The sequence below is a fragment of the Bufo gargarizans genome, chromosome 5 (assembly GCF_014858855.1).
Source record: "Bufo gargarizans isolate SCDJY-AF-19 chromosome 5, ASM1485885v1, whole genome shotgun sequence".
NCBI lineage: Eukaryota > Metazoa > Chordata > Amphibia > Anura > Bufonidae > Bufo > Bufo gargarizans.
The window spans coordinates 20,877,303-20,905,040 of NC_058084.1; the positions used below are offsets into that span (position 1 = coordinate 20,877,303).

Sequence of the window (27,738 nt, forward strand, 5' to 3'; positions counted from 1 at the left end):
TCCCAGTCTGGTTCTGAATTCGGCTTGGCTATTCTTACTACCCTCTTTCCTCTGATTTGGTGATGTATTGTCTGCCCGGTTTTGACCTATTTCCATATGACCCTTCTCTGTGTGGTTGCATCTCTGTGTCTGTCTTGCACTTAGCAGAGCAGGGAACGTCGACCAGTTGCAGACTTGCAGCATAGGGCTTGCACTGCAAGTAGGCAGTGCTTCTGTATTGCATTGTAATGAAAATGGGACTGTTAGTCTAATGCATCTGCCACAGGGAAGGGATGGAACCCTCTCTCTTGCCTAACTGTTCAGGCATTGTGGTCACAAATACGTCTGATTCTGGCTGCTGCCGTAGTGTGTCCATTGAATAACACCGCCGTCTCAGCACCATTCCAAACACCCCTGACATATATGTATATACGATGCGCTTAAGGCTTAATTTTCACCCCTTAAGGACGCTGCATTTATTTTTTATTTTTTTTATCCCTGCCTTCCAAGAGCTATAGCTTTTAAAATGTTTTTTTCTGTCGACCTGGCTGAATGACGCCTTGCTTTTTTTTTGGGGGGGGGGGGGGGGGGGTTGGGATAAATGGTTAAATGCATGAAAGCTCTGACATGCATTTACAGCAGAATCCGCAGCAGAAGTCCAAGGCCTTCTCATCTGTCTTTTCACAGATCTGACAGTGCATTAGCCCCATTTAATTTAAATTCTAATTATTGTACTGGACCCGTGAATTTCCATGCGGGAAACCATCAAGAAGGGATATATCGCTTCTTTTTTCTGCTATGCGTTTTTTTTATGCTGCGCCTTGGAAAACAGATTTCCCATCAGATGAAAAATAACAAGCTGAAATCCATGCAGGAAACAAGGCGGTGGGAACATAACCCTCAGAATCTGTACCAGAAATCCACCACAAAGTACAATATAAAGTGAGCAAGGGAGGATTTATATCATTAGAAGATGCAGCAATACCACAAGACATAATAGTGCACATCATCATCTTATCATTACAGGAAGATGGCGGAGAGCCGCAGCAGATCCCGAACCTCATCCACACTGGATTCACCCTAGAAGGCATAAGCTCCTGAGATATTCTAACACATGACGGCTGATCCGTCGCCATCACACTTTACGTTAATACTTGGAAACTTTTTCATGTTTTTTTTTCTAGTTTTTTTTTTTTCGTCATATTTTCGTGATTTTATTTCTCATTCTCTTCCACGGTCTGCGGCTGAACAGCGGGCTATCAGTTGCGTGCATGACGATACTCCGCGCATATCTCGGCTTCTCTCATGTAGTATTGCTTGCGTTTATTTAGCGTTTTAAAGTCCCGTCGTGGTTCCCCTGGGGGCATTTTGAAGGTGAAGTTCTGGACCAGAGCAGCAAAGACGATGAAGAGTTGCATGCGGGCCAGCCAGTGTCCGGGACACCCGCGCTTCCCTAGAAGGAGAACACAACTGTGTGTAATAAGCAGGACACTATTACTTTTTGTTTTACTTTTGCACCATTTTAAGACCTCTGCTTGTTGTCAGTGAATTTGAACATTCTTGTTTATATGTAGATGATGGGTTTTCTGCCGTGTATCTAGACTGGAAGTAATTGTATTAGGTCTATAGGCCAGGTTCACATGTGCGCACAGAGCATTTTTGCTGCATTTTACCAAGTGTGGTGCATTTTTTTATTTATTTTACAGAACACAATGTTATTTTTCACTGAAAACCACACAGCAGTTGCAATGCAAGCGCCACGTGTAAACCCGGTCTTAGGCTAGCTTCACACTAAGTATTTCGGGCAAGGATTTGGGCACAGATTTGGTGCCAAAAACTCATGCAGAACTTCCACATTGCTCTCAGTGGGAAATATGCATATTAATCCATATTGGACAGTTTTTTTTTCCAGAAGAGATTTTGAAAAACGCATGGTGGAAAAAAAGAAGTATCCTATCCAATCTTGACGTGGATTCAGTGTCTAGAATTCCATTGAAAATGGTCAGAAATGAAAATCCTCACCAAAACGACAACCAAAACCGTTTTAAGGAACACATGGAAAATGTGCTAAAAATCCTCTGTGTGAACCTAGCCTGGCTTGAAAACGCACTTATGTTAATGCGGCCTTAGGCTAGGTTCACACAGAGGATTCATGGCCTGGATTTTTTGAACCGGAATCCGCTGCCAATGTTAATGAATAGCGCTATTCACATGGATGTATAATTTCCGTCAGTATATGAAGTCCGCAGCATGTCCGAGTCTTGTGCGTATTTGCTTCCAAATACGCACATCATAGTCTATGAAGGGCATAAAAAATGCAGGAAGGAAGGAATACGCATATAAATCTGGAGGAAATACTGATGACAATACTGACTTTAGATCATCCGGAATCAATGCTTATTTCACATGGTCAGCATTCGGTCAGTATTTTGCATCAGTATTTGTAAGCCAAAGCCAGAAGTAGAACCTACAGAGAAAAGAATAGAAATATTTGTGCCTCTTCTGTGTTTTGGACCCACTCCTGGATTTGGCTTATAAATACTGACCGTGTGAAAGAGGCCTTAGCTAGGTTCGCAGTGAATCCGCCTCCAAAATGAGTGCACGTTCCATACTGATTTTGGATATGGACTTCACAATACACTTTGCCCGTATTGCAGCCTGCCATATGCGGGCATCGGCCGCGTGCTCACCACATCATGGATGTGGACCCATTCGCTACGGAGTGCTCCCGCTGAGTTTCTCTCCGTGTCTCCGCACTGCAAGAAAATAGAACATGTTCTATTTTTTTGCAGCGCGGACGGATTGAATGGAATCTGCACGGATGTTTGCCCATGCATTGGGGACCACAAATTGCAGTCCCCAATGCACAGAATGGCCAAGCAACAGCTGTGTGCATGAGCCCTTACAGTTCAAATTCCCATTGAAATCAATTGAAGGCAGATTTGAGGCGTTTTTCATGCTGATTCCAACTAGAAGGTTCTTTTACTCACAGTAAGCAGAGGTTGTGAGAATGGTGAGAAATTTCTACAATGATTATCACCAATTTCTGTACAACACGACTCCTGAGGACGAGACCAAAGTTGCTGCCTCTGGAGCCAATTCTTCCCTTCTGTCTGTGATTCATGGGCCAACATTTACTAATGTCACCTAGACCTGTCGTAAATTACTGCATTTGGCGCATCTAGTTTTAGAAAAATCCACTGCTCCTAGCTCACACTGGGACCAGCACCACAAAAACTGAGAATTTGTATTCTTTGGATCCCCCTGAAATGAACAGAGAGACAGGTCGAGCATGCTACTTCTCTGCTGGAGATCCAGAGACAGCGGAGTACAGCGCTCGGCTATATCCGGGTCTCCCATAGAGATGCATGGAGTCAATGCTAGGACCTTCACTGATCTAATACTTGACCCCAACTGGAATACCCTTTAACTATGAGGATGAACTAAATAATGTGGTCCTGATTAGTTAATTGAAGCCTTCTGCCTAATCCCTATTCACTATGATAGGAAATCTGCCTCTTTGTCCCTTCTGCTATAAACATCTCAGATGCTTCTCCATCTTTTCTTTGCCTCTGTTTTGAATCTCCAGTTCTTACCTGCGGAGAAAGGCAGGAACGCCGGCTTGGTGCAGAACTGTCCGTCCTCAGTCAAGAAATGTCCAGGATTGAACTCTTCCGGAGTCTCCCACTCAGTTGGGTCTCTGAGAGCGGATGTGAGGAAGGGGATCAAGGTAGACCCCTGACAACGAGAAAGACATGCGTTATATAAATGTGTCTCGCTCATGAGGATTGCGGTATGCTAATGACTCTATCATTGTCAGGTGCTATACATGAGTTATATAACTTTATGGAGCTCGAGTACAGGTCAGCTTATCGGCTTTATAAAGATATGTGCATGTGGACATAGGCATAAGTAGAAAAACTCTCTCTTGTGAAAGGGGCCTTGGGAGGTGTGCTTCTCAGGCTCTGCTCAGATAGAACTTTTAGTCACAAACATAATTCCTTATAAGTTTTTCCAAAATGATTTACTTTACTCCAAAGTTGCATGAAGGTGTCTACCAGTATTAGCGAGCTTGGTGGCGTTTTCACCTTGTGCCTAATGTCCACATGAGAATGGTCCTCCAACCATTTTTACCTCCTCCTGCAGACAGTGAGACGATCTGTCCATAGGAGGCAGACCTCCCTGCTAATGCAGGACTTTCTCTGCCTTTTTATTTTATTTTATTATTTTTATCAACTTTTTAGGAGGCAAACTATGTCAGCTCCCACACCATTCCACCCTTTTACCCCAAGAAAAGAAAGTGGAACAGAGTAACCATGTGGTCCCACCACCGGTGTACTGCCACAACTATATGCCAGTCACTGAATGGGTGACCCTGCTGTTGGTTCTCATGGGGGAGAAGAAGTGAAAAAGGATGAAGATGGGATGAGCATTTTGGGATTAGGTATTCTCACCTACCCAACCATACAGATTCAACTTCTCAACTTCATGGCAAGAATGCAGTATCTTCCTCAAAGCTTGCATAGTATACATCCTAGTGTCGCTATAGAAGCAGTTTGCATGTTCTGTACACGTTTTTCCATCTCGCTCTCTTTTCCAAGATCCTCCAGAGAAATCAATTCTGATTGGTTTGGGATTGACCCTGCTGGGGCTGGTGCTCCAACGTCATTCAGCCCCTGGGTGACTTTCCCTGGCATGTTTCAGAGGTGACCTTCTCTCTCATGGGCCAGTCTATCACCAGCATTTAATCATTATGTTGAATCTCTAATGGTTGTTGAATCTGCAATTGTACAATCCCATGGTTTGTCTGACAGCATGTCATCTCCCGCCTCTTGAGTTTTCCCCATCTTGTAGCCTGCTATTTTTGCACCATGGTTTAGACTTAAGGCTTAGACATATCTCAACTTTTCCATCATTTCCTGGGTTCCGAGACAGAAATCCAAGCTTATTCCAAGGGTTCTTCCACTCAACTTCCCCTGTTGTCCTTCCATTTAGCCAAATGATCTGGTCCTGTGACAGCAGACAGCTTCATTTGAGCCTCTTAGGGAAATTCCCCTCAGTCTCCCTTACCAGAACAGCTATACTTCTGGTGGATCTGAGGTGATTTGTAGAGGTCATGGCCAATAATGATAGAGATACATTTCCATGGCACTCAACTGTAATATGCTTAAACAAATAGCACTCAGGATTGATGCAAATCCAGGCAAATCAGATTTCATACACAAACTATTATAACCACTGATGAACAAACCAGATATTTCGGTCCTAACAGACTGATATCTAAAAACTCCATCCTCAGGTGCTTCATACCTGGGTGCAACCAGCCATAATAAGGAAATTCTACAGCATTCCATTAGAAGTCTTTTGCAATTCAGAAAATGAAATTTATAATGTTCAAGTCCAGCACATAGTAAATAAAATATCTGATTTGCAAAAGACTTCTAATCTGAAGAATAGAATGTCCTTATGATTGATGGATGACTAGGTGCACTTCTGACACGCACGCTGCATTTAAGGAATGCAAATCTGATCATTCTGATAAAACCAGCCATAGACTCATACCGTTAGGAAAGGTCTGTTAGCAATGAAACACCTGGTTTCTTCATGAGTAGCTATAATTATTTGTGCATGTAATCTTTTTTTTTGCCAGGACCGTGTGTGAATTTTGCATCAATAAAGAGTGCCATTTGTTTAATTAAGTGTTCTTGCATGGCAAGACCACTTATTGTTATCTCACATATATATTATTTTATATTATAGCCAAATTTACCACCCTAACTCCTCCCACAGTTTTTACCCTACATAGACAATAATATTCCGAAATGTACGGATTGTTCCCGATTGGTGTGCTATTACTTTGTGGAACGTTTCGCCGAATGGTTCACAAAATATCAGCGTTTTTGTGGCGAAATTGGTCCCATAGGAATGAATGGCGGAATGTTCAAAACTAGAGTGGGAGCTGACAAAAGCTAGAGTGTGAGCTGAAAAAATAAGGACATTACTTCTAAACTGCCACCACTCCCTCATTTTCAAGCCCACCTACACAAATCTTATATCAAAGCGTTCAGCTATCCATGCTGCCACTAAAAATGTCCACTGCTAAGCCATTTGTTTGCAACTCACGCTGCCCATTGACATTCGTTGAAACTCCACTCTAGCCACCTCAAATTTGAATTTCTAAACTGCGACTGTGCCTTCATTTTTAATATTTCAGAGACATACTATGCATCAAAATGTAGGTATGGGTCTTGTGATTCTCACAATATTAAGCTCTTCACTGTAGGATTTATAATTTTTAAACTACCACCGTTTGAAGATGGCAACAGCCAGTGAAGTGAACAAGTTGGAGAAGTTTGTTTTTAACCGCTCTTCTCTGCCCTTGCTGTAGAGTGAGTTGCCATAGGAACCCAGGTCTGTGAGCAGCCAGCAGAGTGACAAAAGCTAGAGTGTGAGCTGAAAAATCAGGACATGATTTCTAAACTGCCACCACTCCCTCATTTTCAAGCCCACCTACACAAATCGGCTGTTAATGTTTTTATAAATGTATGTTTTAATGTAACTATGAAGCACTTTGGGCAACAACATTGCAATTAAATGTGCTATATAAATATATAAAAGTTGAAATGCATTTCTCACTCTATTAAGCTTGCCATGTGCACTTTTTAAATATGATCAATCAATTGGTTACTGTAATGTTTACTATCTTTATTCACTCCAAACACTCCACACAGTTAATCTGCCCACTCCATAAAGTTACTCTGCCCAGTCCAACATTTCCACAGTTATTCCCGCCACTCCAACCACACAACAGTTACTTAAGCCACTCCACCCAGTTACTCCGCCCACTCCAGTTGTGGACTACTGGTGGAGGCAAAAACACTTCACACAATTTCCCCAGAAATTGTAGCTTTTCTAGTTTCTTCTCTACTCTTCTAGAAAGTGGCCATCATCTCCATCAGACGGGTCTCTGGTTTGGCAGCCCTCTATTACTGGTTGCCCTTCCTGCTACTTCATTAGGATAAGGAGGTTCTCCACCCAGTGCGCTCCTTCCTGCCCAAAGTTGTATCTTCCATCTAAATGAGGATATTGTTCACCCTTTCTTTTGCCCTTCTCCTTTGAATCCTAGGGAATGCTCCCTCCATCCTCTGGATGAACCCAGGGTTCTTTGTATTTATGTGTCCCTGATGTCTTCCTTCTGCTCTTCTGATTTGCTGTTCATTATCATGGATAGCCCCTGGAAGGAGCTGCTGGCATCCAAGGCCACAGACACCCAATGGATCAAATTGGCTATTGGCGAGGCATATCATTCCAAGGGCAGGGCATTCAACTCTAGGTTGAAAGATTTCCATTGGGTGGTGTTCCTTTGGGTATCTGCTTTTCAGATGTGCAATGCCGCTATGTGGTCTTTGGTCCACACTTTCACCAGATTTTACAGGGTGATACCTTTGCATCCACAGATGCTTCTCTGAGTAGAAGATACTGTAGACAGTGGTGCTTTAGGTGTCCAGTAGTGTGATTTCTTTGCTTGTTTTTCCACCGTTCGGGACAGTTTAGTGTCCCCAAAGAACACAAGGATTTTCTTTGTTACTATTGTGGAAAATCTCTTTTTCTCTGAGATCATTGGGGGATGCAGTTCCCACCCAGTTCTAGTTTACCTGTATAATATGTTCTTTTGATGGGTTCCTCTTATTATATGTTCTCAATCAACTTATGGTGTCCATACACATTAGTCTAAAGTTTGTCAAAATGGACGATTTCGAGCAAATGTTTGATGGTGAAGTGATTGTTTTAGTGAACTGATGTCACACCTTTATTGTCTGAAAAGAAACTGTTCAACCATTAACCAAATTCTCTCGAATGTTTATGGACAGTGTGACACAGTAAAGGGAATTGTATGGGGAGGCATGTATTTTCCTCCCAGTGTGTGCTGTTGGACTAATTAGCAGTCCGGTAAGGTCAAACACCGGACTGGATCGCAGGTGCCGATCTGGGTTTTTGTTAACACCTAGCTGCCTTTAAAAGACAGCTGGGTTCATGCGGAGGGGATCTCGGTATTGGGATCTGAGGTTTGTGCCGGGGTTTGTGCTGAGACCCGTGTGAGGGGACATAGGCCGACTAAAGCCTGCTGATGGACTCTTGTTGGCATAACAGGCCGCATGGTGTTTTTTTGTTCTGTGAACTTTCTGACGTGTGAATAAACACTGAACTTTTGGTTTACAAACTGGTTGGTGCCTCTATACTGCATCCGCTTATCCTGTTTACCAGAGCGAATCACCACAACAGCTTTAGTTGATGTTTCCCAGATTAATTTCTTATGTTGGCTTCTCCTGCTTCTATACAAACTCACTTTCTACAGGAGGGGATGTATCTGGTCGGAGGAGCTACTTAGTGTCGCTTCCTAGTGGCAGAAGCTATAACCACAGCCCTCTGTCGAGCAGCTTATCTCCCTGACAAAAAAAGGATTGGACCTGTTGAAACCCAGCTTTTCTGACCCTTCTTTCCCCCGTCATCTTCCTTCAGGGGAGGCCCTAACACACATTAGACTTTTGATCAATCCAGCCAATCTACATTAGCTTCATTTTTGTGTAACGTAAAAAATACTTTGTACCTTTGGGATGGTATAATCCTTGATTTTAATCTCTTCAACATTGCTATGGAAATATGCAGTTGGTGCTACATCGAGAATTCTCTGGCATTCGTGAAGGACAGCATTTGTATATGGTAATTGGGGTCTGTCTTCGATCTCCAGTTGACGCGAGTTCTTGATGTACTCGTCTATCTCCTGCTGAGCTTTAGCTGTGAGACAAAGATCAGATCAACAGAGTGAATAGTGAGAACCAAGGGCAGATTACAAAAACAGATGGTTTGGGTATTTGTCCAGGGCCAAGTCCTCAAAGATTTTAGCAGTTTTAGCAGTGAACCACAGCGAACCACAGCAAAAAACGGAGACTAAACTGCAATGTGCATTGAAGACACAAATGTGTGTCTTGTTACTGCAGAAGGACCTGCACAGATAAAGTCACATAACCACCCGTATGCAGATCTTGTTACTGCAGAAGGACCTGCATTGATAAAGTCACATGACCACACATATGCAGATCTTGTTACTGCAGAAGGATCTGCACAGATAAAGTCACATGACCACATGTATGCAGATCTTGTTACTGCAGAAGGACCTGCATAGATAAGGTCATATGACCACACATATGCAGATCTTGTTACTGCAGAAGGCTCTGCACAGATAAGGTCACATGACCACAAGTATGCAGATCGTATTACTGCAGAAGGACCTACATAGATAAGGTCACATGACCACACGTCTGCAGATCTTGTTACTGCAGAAGGACCTGCATAGATAAGGTCACATGACCACACGTATGCAGATCTTGTTACTGCAGAAGGACCTGCATAGATAAGGTCACATATATGCAGATCTTGTGACGGCATAAGGATCTGCACAGATAAGGTCACATGACCACACGTATGCAGATATTGTTACTGCAGAAGGACCTGCATAGATAAGGTCACATGACCACACGTATGCAGATCTTGTTACTGCAGAAGGACCTGCATAGATAAGGTCACATATATGCAGATCTTGTGACGGCATAAGGATCTGCACAGATAAGGTCACATGACCACACGTATGCAGATCTTTGTTACTGCAGAAGGATCTGCACAGATAGGGTCCCATGACCACACGTATGCAGATCTTGTTACTAAGTCAGAGTGTGAATAGTTTTATGTAAGTGTCTGAGGTGTGTAATAGTTTAAGGAGTCTGGTTTGTTGTCTATGTTTATTTAGGGGTTGGGTCAGTATTTAGGGGGCCTTGTCTGAAGTCTGTATTTATCTATTGGGGTGTCTGGTCTATAGTCTGTATTTACTATACTATAGCAATACATATACATGTAAAAGGAAGGGACGGGACCAAGGGGTTATCGTTTTTGTCTGACTTTTAGCCTTTACTTCTGCTCCAGCTTGGTAATTATATTATATTGATTAGAAGGTTCTCTAATGTGAATACCAGAGATCACTCCAATGTGGTGCGGGGAAATTTATTAAAATTGTGTTTTAGGAGTGAGTCGCCAGAGCTCCTGCCATGATCCTCGTTATCCTCCTGAACACGCTGCCACTAACGCCGCTGACCCTCATCTACCACTGCCTCCAGAAGCATAGAAGAGCAGGCCCCTCATCTCAGACATCAAAATGCCAAAGAAAGGCAAAACCCCACTAAGGCAGAGTGGAAGGCGCTGGCCCAACATGGCGCCGGGGAAGAGAAGGACGGAAGCATGCCGGCTGCAGCGCGCCAGGATATAGCGGTGCAGCTGGAAAGGTTTGCTCATAAAACACAGACAGGCGTGCAGGGGCAGTGGGGAGGGTCAGAGGGAGCCCAATCTGCCTCAGATGGCAATGATATATCCTCAGATGAGGAGCTGCAAGATCAGGAGGGGTCAAAGTTAGCCCACAGTCAGCATAATAGCAAAGGCCATAAGAAACAAGACCAGGAGGAGGGTACTGCAGAGCCTACTTTGAAAGAGGTAATGGCACCAATAGCGAGTTGCAATTCCACACTCAAGAGTCTGAATATTCAACTTGGGAGCCCTAAAGAGGAGCTTTCTATAATATAGTGCGTCATGACCTCGCCGGAATGATATCAGGCTTGTCGGGATGCCAAAAAAAGCAGAAGGCCTGAATGGCACTGAATTCATTAAAAAGTGCTAGCTGAAAATTTACGAGACTACTCTCTATATGCAGTTGAACGAACTCACCGAGTTCCCACTAGACCTCTTTCTCCTGGTCGCCCATAGAGACATTATACTAAAGCAATCCTGGGATCACCCAGAGCTCACGATAAATGGGGTAAAGATCTGTTTATTTCCGAATTATTCGTCTCAAGTACAGAAGAAGAGAGCCGCTTTGTGGATATAAAAAGATGACTCAGTGGATTGCAAGTACAATACTCTATGATGTTTCCAGCGAAGCTGAGGGTGGTGGCCTTAGGATCTACGCTGTTTTTTGAAGACCCAGATTCTGAACTACAGTGGCTGAATAAGAATGACAGAAAGCTCAGGAGCCAAAATCTGGACACTAGAAAGGATTTACTCATTTTGTGGATAAAATATGTTCCTACTTCTGGTGGTTAAGTCACCTCGCGTGGCAGTTGTGGACTAAGAATGGACATCTCGGGCATGTTGCTGGGAACGTCCCACTCCAGGAGCTTGAGTAATGGACGCTATCTACACTCTGGTTCTAGTCTTTTTCTTGCAACTGAACTAGACTGGAGTTAGTTGCAAAAAATAATGGTTTTGGTCGCTTTTGTTAGCCCTATGTTATGACAATATTAATATTTCGACTATACTTTTTTTTTTCTTCAAAATAGTTTCGACAAAACAAAGAGAACTTACAGACATAGATAATAGATATTAATACAATCCTTACACCAACACAGACAATAGCATTATATCCAAATCTGTACACTCTAACCTAATAAATTTAATCCCACCTAAACCCCCTTTTTTTTAATTATTAACTTTATAACTACCACCCCCACTCTAGGCTGCCGTCGCTGATAACCCAACCCCCCTCCCCGACCGGCCCACGGAATCCACCTGCTTGCTACAATGGAATAAACAGTCCTCTCCAATTCTAAAAGAAAAAAAGCGTGTTCACGTACCTCCCCTCCTCCGTGTCTCAACTTCCTCATAGGACTTTATTTGGGACATAATTAGTCTCAACTCCACAAACGCGGGAGAGATGGGGGAGCCACATGTCCGGGACAAAAGATTGGGGAAGCTCCCCTTGCAGCACTGTAAATACCTGCTCCCAAAACCGCTTTATCGCACTACACTCCCATAGAAGATGAATATATCCAACATTCGGGCTACCACACTTCTGGCAAAACTGTTCGCGACCTCTATTCATCGGAAACTTAGCCTGCATTTGCGGTGTATAGTATAATATGTGCCAAATCTTAAACTGAATAAGTGTCACGACCCTTGGTCATGGTCGTGACTCCTTGGGAGCCGCATGCTGTTGCCCGCGGTTTTGGAGTTTGACAACCGCAGCTGGGGGCACTTAGTTGTTTGCCTCAGGTGCGGTTGCCGCGGACAACAAGTGTGCGTGCGGTTGCCCTTGGCAATGGGTTTTGTGTGAATGCCCGTTTGTATGTCTGTGTGCACTTTGTGTTGTTTGTTGTGCACGAGGTGATGTTTAATATGCACCTGGACTCCTCCCTTCACCTGCGGTTGTCCGCGGCAACGTCTGGCGATGTTTGCATGCTGTGGAAGTGTCTCGGCCTGTTGGCTGTTCTGGAGGACACGGTTGCCACGCATGCCGTTGCCGTCGGAGACAGGTGAGTGAGGTTGTGTGCTTTCCCCTTTATGTGAGTTTCCCTTCTGTGTTGCTGGAAGGGTTAACTCCCTTCCCAGTGTGTGTGACTTCACTGGGTGTGTGCTGATCGTTGGGTGGGGCCTCTTGGCCTATAAAGCCTCAGTCCCTGGCTGGGCTCAGTAGGTTGCTCTCAGCCATGCTGGCTGGAGCAGCCTCCTGTCTCCTCCATCTGCCTGGTGGGGACCATCCTTCTGGTCATAAACCTTTGTTACCTTGTCTGATGTTATGTTTATGTGTATGTGGTTGCTGGTTTGTTGCACCTTATGGTTCCCTGGTTCCCCGTGTGATGTATGGTGTGTGCTGTTGTCTTTTCTGTTGTTGTTAGACAGACAGCACTTTTTCATGGGTTCCGGGCTGTGTGTTTATGGCAGGTAGGTGAGGTAGTAGTTCCACATACCTGCCACTGCCATAAGGTGTATTGGATTCCCCTTATTACCAGCTTGGCCTTTCTAGGCTCCTGTTCCTCCGTGTTCGGGAGGAACAGGTAGTCTATCCAGCTCCTAGCCTAGGGACCTGCGGAGGGATAGTAGGGACCCGAGGTTCCTGCGCATGGGTCCTCCTACCTTAAAGGTCGGCCCATGCAGGTTAGGAGTTAGGGTCAGATCAGGGAGACTTTAGGAGGTGACCTGCTCCCTGATCCTGTGGTCCTGGCCTTGCAGCAACCAAACATCTACGGGTACCGCACGGCTGGGGGTTTCCCCCACCGCCAGCCGTGACAGTATGACCAGAAGGATGGTCCCCACCAGGCAGATGGAGGAGACAGGAGGCTGCTCCAGCCAGCATGGCTGAGAGCAACCTACTGAGCCCAGCCAGGGACTGAGGCTTTATAGGCCAAGAGGCCCCACCCAACGATCAGCACACACCCAGTGAAGTCACACACACTGGGAAGGGAGTTAACCCTTCCAGCAACACAGAAGGGAAACTCACATAAAGGGGAAAGCACACAACCTCACTCACCTGTCTCCGACGGCAACGGCATGCGTGGCAACCGTGTCCTCCAGAACAGCCAACAGGCCGAGACACTTCCACAGCATGCAAACATCGCCAGACGTTGCCGCGGACAACCGCAGGTGAAGGGAGGAGTCCAGGTGCATATTAAACATCACCTCGTGCACAACAAACAACACAAAGTGCACACAGACATACAAACGGGCATTCACACAAAACCCGTTGCCAAGGGCAACCGCACGCACACTTGTTGTCCGCGGCAACCGCACCTGAGGCAAACAACTAAGTGCCCCCAGCTGCGGTTGTCGAACTCCAAAACCGCGGGCAACAGCATGCGGCTCCCAAGGAGTCACGACCATGACCAAGGGTCGTGACAATAAGTCTATAACTGGTTGCAGATACTACCTTTTTAATATTTTTTTATATCTGTGGCCAGGGAAGTGGGGGCAATCTCAGTTCCTGTTCCCATTTATGTGTACTTTTAAAAGGAGTAACCGTGGACAGTGAATCTCGCAGTTTAGAATAAATCTGTGCGATTTTAATCCTTTTCCCTGAGTGAACAAAACAATAATCAAAAAATAAATGTTGTTGAGTGATCATGTATTTTTTATTGGATGTAGCTTCGTACGCGTGTTTTAAACATGCATACATAAACAAATCTAAAAAAGTGATTTTTGTAAAGTTAAAGTCCCCCAAGGCTTTAAACTGATCTACGACAAACAAATGTGCCACTCTAGTGATACCCCTACGACTCCAATAGGTATGATCTGTTATTTTCACAAATTCCAATAGGTTCCAATTTTCCCACAACGGGGTAAAGAAAAAAAGCGTATGAGACCTGCAAAATGATTTTCAATTTATCCCACACCCTCTGTAGAGTCCTAGGGATTAAACAACTAGTGTTCTAAACTGTCCTGTTTCTAAATGAGTGAAAATATTCTCAGGTGACCTACCTATTACCCTAGAAAAATAACCTTGTAAGAAAGGAATTGAAAGTCCACCTGCTGACTCAGCCAACCATAAATACCTTTGCTTTATACTGACCCTTTTCCTCCCCCAAATTAGATCCTTTATTAAGGTTTCTAATCTTTTTTTTAAAAAAACATCCTCTATCCAAATGGGGGAGGCACAGATCGGGTACAAAATCAATGGCAAAATGATCATTTTCATCAAGGCAAGTCGATCAGGTTGCGATATTGACAATTTTTGCCAGACTCTAATTTTCCCCTTCACTTTGTCTAGTAGAAAGATTTAAATCATAAAATCTACTTAAAGAAACACCAATCTTTATCCCCAAGTAGTCCAGAGAATCATCCAAAGACAATATCCGGACCCCGGATCCACCTTCGGGGTCATTTCGGTTTAGCGGGAGGAGCGAGGACTTAGCCCAATTGATTAAATAACCCGACAGTTACCTGCATGACATACGGGACAACTTTCCAGCCCTCGTCCAAAAACAGTATGACATCATCTGCATATAGCCTAATTTTGTCACTCTCTCCCGCTATCCCGAACCCCCGAATTTGACTATCTAAGCGAACTTTACAGGCTAACGGCTCCATAAATAATGCAAATGAAGGGGGGAAAGAGGACACCCCTGTCTCGTGCCGCGTTGTAACTTAATAATGGAGGAGTTAACACCATCAATATTAATTTGAGCTATTGGTTGGGTATATAACAATTGGGTAATCACAATAAAGGTAGTCCCCAGTCGAAAATGGGCCATGGTCTGCCATAAAAAGGACCACTCCACCCTGTCAAATGCTTTAGCAGCATCCAAAGACAGGATGGAGCAGTCCAGACTCCCCCCTACCTGCAGATTCAGATAAACCCCATATAAATTCGCTTGAATCTGTCTCCCGGATATAAACCCTGTTTGATTCGGATGAACCAGGGATGTAATTACCCTTTTAAGGCGATTTGCAAAGATTTTTGCGAAAATCTTGTAGTCTGTATTAAGGAGTGATTTGGGCCTATATGACCCAACCTCACTACCATCCTTATCTTTTTAAAAATTTAAAGTGATAATTGCCTCCCTAAAAGATGGCGGAAGAGAGCCATAGCTATATGATTTATTTGGAACCTGCAACAAAATAGGGAGGAGTGCCTTAGCGTGATATCTATATACTTCAAATGGCAAACCATCCGCCCCGGGAGCGGAATTATATGTAACCGACAAAGGAACGGCCTTCAATTCTGCCAGTCGTATAGGGTAGTTGAAAGAAAGGGCATTTCTAATTGAACCAAATAACAGTTGATTGTAGAGGGACTACATACCATTTCAGATCTATATATGGTGAAATAATAATTAGCTAATTCCTGTCTTATCTGATCTGGATCATTAACTATCTGGCCCACTGTGTTTCTAATAGACCTAATTTTAGTTGCGCCTCTTTGATTGGCAACTAATGCGGCTAACAGTTTACCCGTTATCCCCTCCTCACTATAACGTCTCTGTCCTTAAAAAAAAGTTTATGTTGGGCCTTATTTGCCAAAAAGGTCTTATATTGTTGATTAGCTTCATTCAACTGTGTACGAAGGCAGTCACTACTATATATAGTCAGAGCACCCTGCAACCTTTTAATAGTCTCCTTCATTAAATTCTCCTGCTTATGGAACTCCGCTCGTTGTCTTTTTATTTTACCGCAGTAAAGGCCTCTAATATAGGCCTTCAAAGCGTCCCATACAAAATGGATGTGAGTGGAACCCTCGTTCCGCTACCAGAAGTCAACAATCTCCTCATTAGTTAGGTCCCGCTCACTGATAACCTCCAACCAATATGGATTCAGTCTAAAGGCTCTATTAGGACCCGCATTTAGATCCACGCCCCTGAGCAGGAGCAGAACCGGAGAGTGGTCGGAGATTCCATGCAGTTCGTATTTCATCTTCACAACTTGATCAGACATAGCACCATTTGCAAACGCCAGATCAATTCTTGACATTGATTTATCCGTCTGACTAAAGCATGAATACACTCTTTTTTCTCCATACAAATGACACCAAATATCGACCAATGCCAGCTCCCGAGTTATACTACAGAGGGGAGACCGAGTCTGCTTCTGCTCAGATAAAATAGAAACCCTATCCAATCTTGGATCCAGCACAGAGTGGAAGTCACCTACCAATAACACCAGACATAGGGGTTTACTACACATAAACATAGTTAATAAGGAAAGAACAGTGGACGCGAAAGGCGGAGGCACATAAACAAAGGCAAGGATAGTCTCCTGTCCACTCCAAGACCATGGAGAAAAATCTACCCTCCCTGTCCACCCTTACATTCAGCGGATGAAAATCAAAGGCACGAGTGATATTCCAGTTTTGCCCATCGCCTTTTCAATTGGGGGAGCTTGTCGTCCGTTGCAGGCATCTCCAATAAAGCCACTATTGAGGGGATATGCCATGCCATTACATCAAAGACCACAGTCTTTTTAATTCTATCACCCAACCCTCGCACATTCCAACACAAAACCCTAAGCGTCATTATATCCCACCAAAAGACAAAACATTCCGCGGACAGGTAGGGGGAGCGAGAGAGGTCCACTGGGTGCAGCGACAGCAGCCAACCCCCCAACCCCTAAACCACCCCCCACCCATAACCACTACCCCAACCCTCCACATGGCTCACAGAGAATATTATCCCCATCAACATCTTCCACTTCACCAACCCCCACCCCAACCCCACCCCTCACCCTGCCCCACAATCTAACCAGCGCATATACATATAACCACCATAGAAAATGAACCACCACAGCAGAGGCTACACACCGGCCAAATCAAGCCACTGTGCAGCCTCTGTAAATGTAGTGAAGAAATGCACAGAGCCATTATAAACAACCCTAAGTTTAGCAGGGTACAGCATCGAATACTTTATCTTCACAGAAATGAATCTTTTTTTAACATCATAAAAAGATTGCCTTTTCTTTCACGACAAAAATCAGGGTATATTTGGATGTCGTTACCATCAAAAGCTGTTTTAAGGAGTTCTCTTTTGCGTCTAAGTACCCAATCACAGTCCTTAGAACAAACCAATCTGGCTAGTAATGCTCTGGGGGGTGCACCTGGGGGAGGCTTTCTCAAAGGGATTCTATGAGCACACAGAACGTAGAAAGATCATAATCTATCCTGAGGAAAACCACTTTAAAGAACTGTCAGCAGAATCCACCCTATTAAACCAGGCATACTGCCTGGTAAAGGTTGATCCTGATGATTAATATGATACTTGTGGAAATAGGTTGTGGTGTTCCCATGAAAACAGACTTTTTTCCTTTATGCAAACTAGGTCTTCATTGCACTCACCCCTCAGTGCTCTGAAGCCCTCATCTACAAAAGATAAATTTCTTTTTTCTCTCGAACGCTGCATCTTATTCTCACAAGACATTCATTTCAATCAGCAGGAACGACCCTAGCAGGCAGCATGCCTGGTTTAATTTGGTTGATCTTGCTAACAGATGCTCTTTAAGGGCTCATAAACATGACCGTGGCCCAGGAAACACGATCTGTGTGTCGGCTACATCTCCTGGGCCGATCACTGCTCCTCTGAACGGAACTGACTATATCATAAATTACTTCAGTCAGTTTTGGTCAGAAGAGTCGTGGTCGGCCCAGGAGATGTGGTCAATGTATGTAATGTGTTTCCCGGGTCAATCCTGGTGGTGTGCACCTGGTGGTGAGACCAAAAAAGTGTTAACATATTTGGTGCATGCGCCTTCTGCTCCCTCCCATCTAAAGTAACATTTTACGCACAAAATTGTGACTTTTAATTTTTTTTATAATGCTTTTAACACTTTTGAAAAAGTGGTCAGGGCTTAGTGTGAAGAGGCGTTAACATCCTGAAGCCCGACATGTTTACTACTACACTAGCTCATAGCTGGCGTAGGTAGATTAGCGTTCCCGAGGACTCCATTTCTGGATTCACCCCACCGGGAATGATAATGGGGCACATTTGCTAAAGCTATGTAATATTAAGGCAGCATCTACTTAGTCCAGGGAGTCTGAAGACAAGTTTATCTCCCCCCCAGAATAGGCCATCGCTAACTGATCAGTGTGGGTCTGACACGCCGCGCCCCCACGATCAGCTAGTGATGGCCTATCCTGGGGATAGGCCATCACTTAAAAAAGCCTGGACAACCTCTTTAACAACTTGCATTTAGTAAATTCGGGTCTTACTCTAGAGATGCCTCAAATTTTACTGGAACTACCCACTTATAGGCGGAGCTTACATTCATCACACCCATCTTTGCCTGGGACAGCCCAAATTTGCCTGGACTGTCTTTGAAAATTAGGGAGAGAGGGAGTCATTTATTATGCTGAAATATGCCTAAATTAGACATAGAGGACTATCTTCGAATTCTCCCCTCTCACGCCTGGTCTAAAATTATGGACGTGGTGCGGGCTAGGAAGAGGTGGGCAAGCAGGCCTAACTCATTTACAATTTTTACGCCTGTTTTAGGTGTTAAAAAACGTCTAAGGGTCCATTCAGACGTCCGCAAATGGGTCTGCATCCGTTCCGCAATATCGGGCACGGGTGCGGACTCATTTATTCTCAATGGGGCGCGAATGGATGTGGAGAGCACACTATGTGCTCTCAGCATCCGCATTTCGGCCCCGAACTTCCGGGCTGCGGCTCCACAAAAAAATAGAACATGTCCTATTCTTGTCCGCAATTGCGGACAAGAATAGGCAGTTCTATGGGGGGTGCCGGCCGGGTGTATTGCGGATCTGCAATACACCACGGACGTGTGAATGGACCCTAAATGTAAGACAGCAAGGAAGCTGGTGTAGATTTAGAACTGGTTATGGAAAGTCTGGCGCCTCTTTATAACTTCGGCGGATCTTCTCCCAGCTCTGGGGCTTTATTAAGATTGGCATCTAAAATGCAAGTCTTAATAAATGTGCCCCTTAGTTCATACCCTAAGAAGCCCTACTACAGGGTCAATTATGTTCATACCTTGTATTTCTGGATAATTGGCCAATAACACCATTGCGAATTTTAGGCTAGTAGATGTTGTCTCAGTTCCACCTACTAAAAGTGATACAGTCACCATGAGGAGACTGGTGTCACAAAAAGCTGAGTCCTTCTCATGTTCCACCTGAGGAAGCAAAGAACATCTGGTCAGATATGTGATTATTATATTGACATTTCTTCATTATGGTATAAGTAACAGATTAGATGAGCTCTTCTTCAGGGCTAGTGTTAGCACGAGTCAAACCTGAGCAGATACCAAGATCTGCTGGACTAATAGAACCCATGGTGATCTGGTAACTATTTTCAGAGGGTGGGGAGAGACAGTGGGCTTGTAGTTTATAATTATTCTTACATAGTAAGGTTGTAAAATGACAAAGGTCTGACATGTAATTCTACCATGTTGATCCAGAGGAAGTCAAGCCTCCCCCCATGAGTTGTATGTCTAATAGAAATGATTTGTCTATGTGCTGACTTCATGTCTGACTCCTGTATACACAGCATCTGAACAAGAATAGCTCACACCAGCTCCTTCCCCTCACTCCTTGTCTTCTCAGTGTGGACCATAGACTAAGCGGATCAGTGTCACAATATCCAAATCCAAAATCATTGACTTTAGACTGGTATGCATATACCGTAGTCATCTGCTTTATAGGAGCTTGGATGTCAGGTCTTACAAGCACCATTAAGTGTGGCACTATATGAACAGGCTCCTGCTGACGACGGGTCACTAATTTATATGTCCATAGTAACCCCAGCTCCCCCACTGTGCACTTGCAAACCATTGCTGGAATTCATTTAGAGATCGTGCTCAGGAGTCCTCTCCAATATGAGTTCAGAAGTCTTCTCAGTGTATTCCGAGGAACGAAGGTGACTATGAACATATAGATTAGTGCAGTCAGCGGGAGCAGTACTCTGCAGCTAATAGCACTCGGAGAACCTGACAGACCCCCTTTAAGGCCTCTTTCACATGAGCGATATGGATTGTGCCAGGATCTGTTTAGGGAAAAAGTGATGTTTTTGCATGCAAATTCAATCAGTTTTGTCTGCGACTGCATGCAGTGTGTATTCTTTCCATCTGGATTGGATGTGTTTTCCACACGCTTGAAGAAAAACTGAAGAATAACACTCTCCATCTCCTTACAACCATCAGTGAAAAACACATTGCATCCGGAAATTTTCAGTTTTTTAACACATTGACTTCTATGAGCCAGGGCTGCATGAAAAACCCACAATGTAGAATACGCTCAATTTTTCTGAACGCAGAAATTATGCTTGGAAAATTGCACTTCACACATTGTACCCGGACGGAAAACTCGCTCTTCTGAAAGAGGCCTAAGTGTTGCTCTGGATTGTGTATACAGTGCATTGTGAAAAGATGACACTTCTGAGAATGCGAATCTCTAGACAAAGGTCAAACAGACAATGAACAAGCAGGGGGTGCTGGAAAATGTCAGCTCTGAGTTCTGCACAATTGTAAATGCAGTATAATACAGGGTGTAATTTACAATTCTAGTGAAATGGATTACACAACAATTTGAGGTCAAGTGAGGCTGAATTGGGGGCTGAGGCCCTAAGGGGAGACCAGTATGATGGAGGTTTGATTTAGGGAGTAAGAGGGGTAGGACGATTGGGTGGGTTGGGGTAGTGGTCCGGGCGAAGGGGCAACAAAGGAGGGGTTGGCGCCATTTTGTGGGAATAAAACTAAAGCTTCTGTTCTGCTATGGTTTGGGTTGGGTGGGGTGCTCTAAGCATATTGCCTGAGGGGGGGAAGTGGGTGTGTGAAATTTTGATTCCTGTAGCGGCAGTCGTGGTGGTGGGGGGTCCTCTAGGTTGGTGGACTTACACATCGTGTTTCTTGGGAGGACCTCCTCAGTTAGGGCTGGACTCCCTTGGTTGGTAGCATGATTAGGTGGTTGGGCCTGGTATCAGGTTCAGTGGATTTTTAAATGGGATAGGGCCTATTTGGTTGGGATACTGGTCATTAAAGTGGTTCTCCAGGAAATAAGAAAATGAAAATACTTAAATTTTACTTCATTATAAATATATTACCAAATACCTTTCATTAGTTATAATGGCTCGTTTTGTCCAGGGAGAAATCATTAGGAAAAATAAAATTGCCCCCATCCTACTAGTATACACAAAACCTGTCCTAATTACACAGGAGGACAAGTTAAAGAGCTGTGCTATCTTCCCCTCTTTCTTGTCAGGGATTATGATCCTGAATACAGTTTAATATGATCTTCAGCTGAATCTCTGTAGGAATGGAGTCCATGCGGAGACATGAAGTACAGAGAGGAGGTGGGGGTGTAGATAATAAGCAGCAGCACTTCATACAGTCTCCATTACCACAGTCTGTCCTGTCCATCCGCTCTGTACTTCATGTCTCCTCGTGAACTCCATTCCTACAGAGATTCAGCTGAAGATCTTATAATCTGTATTCAAGGAAGAGGGGAAGATAGCGCAGCTCTTTAACTTGTCCTCCTGTGTAATTAGGACAGGTTTTGTGTGTACTAATAGGACAGTGGCCATTTTATTTCTCCTAATGATTGCTCCCTAGACAAAATGAACCATTATAACTAATGGAAGTTATTTGAGAATAGATTTATACTAAAGTAATATGTAAGTGTTTTCATTTTCTTAATTCTCGGAGAACCCCTTTAAATTGAGTATGAAATGATCTTTTATGGTGCCTCGGAGCTAGCCCTCATCGACTGGCGGTAATGTGGTGTGCTCACAATGGTGTAGACCAGATTTTGGGACTTTGAGGACCCTCCCCTCCTGTTTTCCTCTTGTTTTAGAAAATATTTTTGTTTGGGTTTTGGATTTATATATATGTTTGTATTTTGTTAACAAAACGGCTGCTGTGGCCGACTTAAAATCCAACCTCGAGTGTGTGCCTTATTTACTGGGTAAAAGGGGAGTGAATTAAGCATTGGGGTTCTCGTTAGGCTTACGAACAATAACCAATAGCATGGTCATGTCTGTTACTATCACTTCCATTACCTCCTTAATCTTCAGTAGGAAATGGTCTATGAAATCCCGCGGTGGCACTGACATCGAGAAAGTCTCTATGTTAGGCTTTATACATTCTGCCACAAACTCTTGGAGATATTCACTGTCTTTAATGACTTTATGCCTGATTTGAGGGATGTGCAGAAGACCTGGGACAAAATTGCAGAGCTGTAAATAGGAACCAAGACGAGAAGATGAAAATGAAGATTAAACATAAGAATGCGGCTTCCAAGAAAAATAATCCCTCTAAGTTGTTGCAGGTAGTGAATGGGCTATGAGGTCTCTGGACACTGTTCCCTCTAATTCTTTGTAGGTAGTGAGTGGAGCAGTGATGTCACTGAAGACTGTTTCCTCTAATCATTTATAGATAGTGAGAGGGACAGGGAGGTCACCGGACACTGTTCCCTCTACGTCTTTGTAGGTAGTGAGTGAGGCAGTGAGGTCACTGGGCTCTGTTCCTTCTAAATCTTTGTAGGTAGTGAGCAGGCAGTGAGGTCACTGGGCTCTGTTCCTTCTAAATCTTTGTAGGTAGTGAGCGGAGCAGTGATGTCACTGAAGACTGTTTCCTCTAATCATTTATAGATAGAGGGACAGGGAGGTCACCGGACACTGTTCCCCCTACGTCTTTGTAGGTAGTGAGTGGGCAGTGAGGTCACTGGACATTGTTCCCTCTAAGTCTTTGCAATGACTTTTTATGGTACCGCCGAGCTAGCCCTCATTGGCTGGCAGAAATGTGGTGTGCTCACAATGGTGTAGACCAGATTTTGGGGCTTTGATGACCCCCCCTACTGTTTTCCTCTTGTTTTAGACCCCCCCCCTCCTGCTTCCTCTTGTCCAAGAAAAATGATCCCTCTAAGTCTTTGTAAGTAGTGAGTGGGCATTGAGGTGATTTAGACATTGTTTCCTCTAAGTCTTTGCAGGTAGTAAGCAGACTCACTGCACAATGTTCCTTCTAAGTCTTTGCAGGAGGTAGTGAACGGGCAGTGAGGTCACTGGACACTGTTCCTTTTAAGCCTTTGTAAAAAGTAAATGGGCAGTGAGGTCACTGGACACTGTTCCCTTTAAGTCTTTGTAGGTAGTGAGCGAGCAGTGAGGTCACTGGACACTGTTACTGCTAAGTCTTTGTAGGTAGTGAGAGAGCCCGTGAGGTCACTGGACACTGTTCACGTTAAGTCTTTGTAGGTAGAGAGCAGAGCAGTGGGTCGCTGGACACTGTTCACGTTAAGTCTTTGTAGATAGTGAACGAGCAGTGAGGTCACTGGACACTGTTCTAAGTTTTTGTAGGTAGTGAGCAGGCAGTGAGATCACTGGACACTGTTCTAAGTCTTTGTAGGTAGTGAGCAGAGCAGTGGGTCGCTGGACACTGTTCTAAGTCTTTGTAGGTAGTGAGCAGGCAGTCAGGTCACTGGACACTGTTCCCTCTAAGTCTTTGTAGGTAGTGAGCAGAGCAGTGGGTCGCTGGACACTGTTCTTTCTAAGTCTTTGTAGGTAGTGAACGGGCAGTGAGGTCACTGGACACTGTTCCTTTTAAGTCTTTGTAGGTAATAAGCGAGCAGTGAGATCACTGGACAATGTTACTGCTAAGTCTTTGTAGGTAGTGAGAGAGCAGTGAGGTCACTGGACACTGTTCCCGTTAAGTCTTTGTAGATAGTAAGCGAGCAGTGAGGTCACTGGACAATGTTACTGCTAAGTCTTTGTAGGTAGTGAGCAGAGCAGTGAGATCACTGGACACTGTTCCCTCTAAGTCTTTGTAGGTAGTGAGCAGAGCAGTGGGTCGCTGGACACTGTTCCTTCTAAGTCTTTGTAGGTAGTGAGCAGAGCAGTGGGTCGCTGGACACTGTTTTAAGTCTTTGTAGGTAGTAAGCAGGCAGTGAGGTCACTGGACACTGTTCCTTTTAAGTCTTTGTAGGTAGTGAGCAGAGCAGTGGGTCGCTGGACACTGTTCTTTCTAAGTCTTTGTAGGTAGTGAGCAGAGCAGTGGGTTGCTGGACACTGTTCTAAGTCTTTGTAGGTAGTGAGCGGGCAGTGGGTCGCTGGACACTGTTCTTTCTAAGTCTTTGTAGGTGGTGATCGGGGCAGTGGGTCGCTGGACACTGTTCTAAGTCTTTGTAGGTAGTGAGCAGAGCAGTAGGTCGCTGGACACTGTTCTTTCTAAGTCTCTGTAGGTAGTGAGCAGAGCAGTGGGTCGCTGGACACTGTTCCTTCTAAGTCTTTGTAGGTGGTGATCGGGGCAGTGAGGTCACTGGACACTGTTCCCTCTAAGTGTTTTTAGGTAATGAGAGGGGCAGTAGGGTCACCGGGCACTGTTTCGTCTAAACCAGGAAACAGTGGCAAATATAAATTGCTGTATAATGCCAAACAATTAGCAATAAATGTTAATTGGTTTATGTTAATATCCCAGAGGTCTATGGCAGATAAGTTCAAGGGGTTTTCCAAGATTTTTTAACTGATTACCTATGGTTTACCTGGGACTCCTCTGATCAGTGATTTGAGAAGGCCATTCTTGCAGCTGTCCCTAGACCATGTGATGTCACGTTCATCGGCCACCTGGCCTAGGTGCAGCTCAGCCCCATTGATGTGAATGGGGTTGAGCTGCGATACTAAGCACAGAAGCTATACAATGTACAGTACTGCGCTTGGTGAGCTGAGAGGAAGCTGCTCCTGTGAGCGCCAGTGCCTTCTCAAACAGCTGATTGGCGAGGGTCCCAGGTGTCAGACCCTCACAGATCAGATACTGATAACCTATCCAGAGGATAGGTCATTAGTGAAAATATCCTGGAAATCCCTTTTAATGAATATACCATATAAAAGGGTGAGACCCCTGGGGGTTTAGTGCAGTGAATATTATTAACTTCACTGGTAGTCTAGGTCATAAAAGTGGTTATTGTTTGCATCCTTTATTGACTAGAACAGTGATGTAGTTAAGGGTGTTGTTCATCTTCTGGGGGTCTTTCGACAGTCACCTATCCTCATGGCCAGACATTCAGAAGGAAGCATACGTACATGCTACCCACGGCCAGGTCCTGGCTTCTTTGCTCCCCTGCTGCTGCGCTGTAGTTCCCCATTGACTGGCTGCAGCGGTAACCTGCTCCTCATGCCACACATCATTTGGTCACATGATGCAAGGGGACAGGTCACCTCTGTGGACAGCCATTGGCCATAGCAGTGTCAAATTGGATGTTGACAGCAGGGAACCGCAGTTTGGCAGCAGCAGCATGGGAGTGAAGGAAGGTCCCAGCAGCAGGGAACAGGTAAGTATGCTTCTCTCTGTGGGCCCTGCAACCAAGAGTAGAGTGCTGTAAGATGCGAGCAACCCCTTTAATGAAAGCTTCCCTAGAGGTCTAGAACAGTGAAGTGGACAATGTTTTAATCTCGGATAGACTGGATCAGAGGACTGGCTCATGTCAGTATCCTTGGCTGTCTCAGAAACAGAATGGAATACCACCTTAATATACTAGAGCAGTGGTAGGGTAAGTGGCAGAATCCCTGGTGGGCAGTGTAGAGGTGAATGTTTCATACTTAGTGCCCAGTTCTCACTTGCCCCTTCAGGTTTCTGCTGTAACAGGAGGCTAAACACTGAATATTTAGTATCCTGTCCTGCGCACACATCCCAGTAATGAGAGCAGGGAGGGGATAGAGAGGACCGTGCTGCTCTCACTCTACTGTCATGTCTGACCTATCAGGTCATGTTACAGGAGGTGTCTCATAACATACACGTGGACATATTACTCCATGTCATCCCTATTGTACTAGTATGATCAGGACATTATTGTCAAGTCCCTATGCCGGCGCTGTGCTTACCACCAGCACCTCCGACGTCTGGTTGTTAAGGGACAGGTATTCAGGAGAGGGAGCGCCAACCAATCAGTGGTGGCGCTCGCTCCTTGGGTGTACTGACGGCACTGGTCACGTGAGGTCGGGCACAAAGCTTGGCCTATTTAAACAGGCAACCTGCTTGCCACTGTCATTGGTCTTATCCTCTGGATTACTACACTAGCGTTCGTTTCTGTGAAGATGCTGCTGGATTCCTGACCTCTGCTTGTACCCTGACCTGAATGACCTCTTGAAATTGACGTAATCTCCTGGTTTTGATCTCTGGCTAACCCTGGTGTTTTCAAAAATAGAAGAACTCAAAGTGCCCATCTATTCCCCCAGCTTGATCCTGAGCCTTTTTGAAGATTGCAGTGGAATTTGTTTTTGTGTTTTTTTCACTTCGGAGAGGTGCTTGATCGAGGTCCTGGTGGACCCTCATAAGTCTACACAGCACGGTTTCTGTTGATATAGGAAATGTGTAAGGCTAATAGTGTAGGAACATCTTACAACATGATTATAAAAACATGTGAAGCTACAAGTCCCCCTTAACTATGAGGTATCCTGATAATCTGGAGAAAAAATGTCAACAAATGCCCATAATATAATAATATACAACCGTGCTTAGAGGAGAGTTAACCCCGTGGACATGTCTGGCAATAGTCTCGAGAAGTTCCGGAAGCCGCTCATCCAGGTAATCAAAACGACTCCGAAACAGAATAGTAGCCATGGTGTTTATCACAATGGTGGACGTGTACATTGATGCGTTGAAGGGTTTCCCTGTGAAGAGAGAATGAACATCGTAAGGTCATCTGCAGATCGTACACTTGGATGCAAGAGTTTGGATTTCCCTGGTCAAAATTCCTGTTACTGTGAACAGTTAAGCAAGTTGAAGATGAAATGATCTCCAAAAGGCATAATGTTCCAGATGACACATTGCCTATGTATTTTAAGCAAAAAAAACAACATTATTTTCATCTTTTACATTTTCAAAATAACAAAAAAATAAAAGGACCCGAAGCAAAACTTTGAGCCCCCTGCATGGTTAGTACCTAGTAGCGCCCCCTTTGGCATTTATCACAGCTTGTAAACGCTTTTTATAGCAGCCAAAAGTCTTTAAGTTCTTCTTTGAGGGATTTTCATCTATTCTTCCTTGCAGACGTCTTCCAGTTCTGTGAGATTCCTGAGCCGTCTTACACAGTGGCGTGCCTAAAGTGTTTGACACCCGGGTAGGATCCTTTCTCTGGCACCCGCCTCCAATGATTAAAAAAATGGTACCCTCTTACAGTAGTATTGCCCTTATTGTACAACCTTCACAGTAGTTTTGTCCAGATATGTGCCCCTTCATGGTAGTTATGCCCATATTGTGCCCCCTAACAGTAGTTTTGCCCACACTGTGCAACATTAGGCCCCCTTAAAGTACTTATCCCTTCATTGTGCCCACCTCACAGTAGTTATGCCCTCTCTGTGCCCTTTTCACAGTTATAATGCCCTATCTGTGCCCCCTTCACAGTCGTAATGCCCTATCTGTGCTCCCTTCACAGTCGTAATGCCCTATTTGTGCCCCCTTCACAGTATTTATGTCCTCTCTGTGCCCATTCAGAGTAATTATGCCCTCATTTCCCCCCCT

At 44.5% G+C, this 27,738-nt stretch overlaps 1 protein-coding gene across 1 annotated transcript in view; it reads right to left on the reverse strand.

Annotated features, from left to right (window-relative positions):
- Positions 1-917: 917 nt before the first annotated feature.
- The window catches only part of LOC122939126 (cytochrome P450 2C25-like), a 98,091-nt gene continuing 71,270 nt past the window's right edge, over positions 918-27,738 (reverse strand). The window contains exons 5-10 of the mRNA XM_044295119.1: positions 26,728-26,888; positions 22,290-22,466; positions 19,269-19,410; positions 8,588-8,775; positions 3,576-3,717; positions 918-1,432 (exon numbers count right to left, since the gene is read on the reverse strand). Coding sequence (XP_044151054.1) covers positions 1,239-1,432; positions 3,576-3,717; positions 8,588-8,775; positions 19,269-19,410; positions 22,290-22,466; positions 26,728-26,888 — 1,004 coding nt within the window. The 3' untranslated portion in view covers positions 918-1,238. The remainder of the gene's footprint in view (positions 1,433-3,575; positions 3,718-8,587; positions 8,776-19,268; positions 19,411-22,289; positions 22,467-26,727; positions 26,889-27,738) is intronic.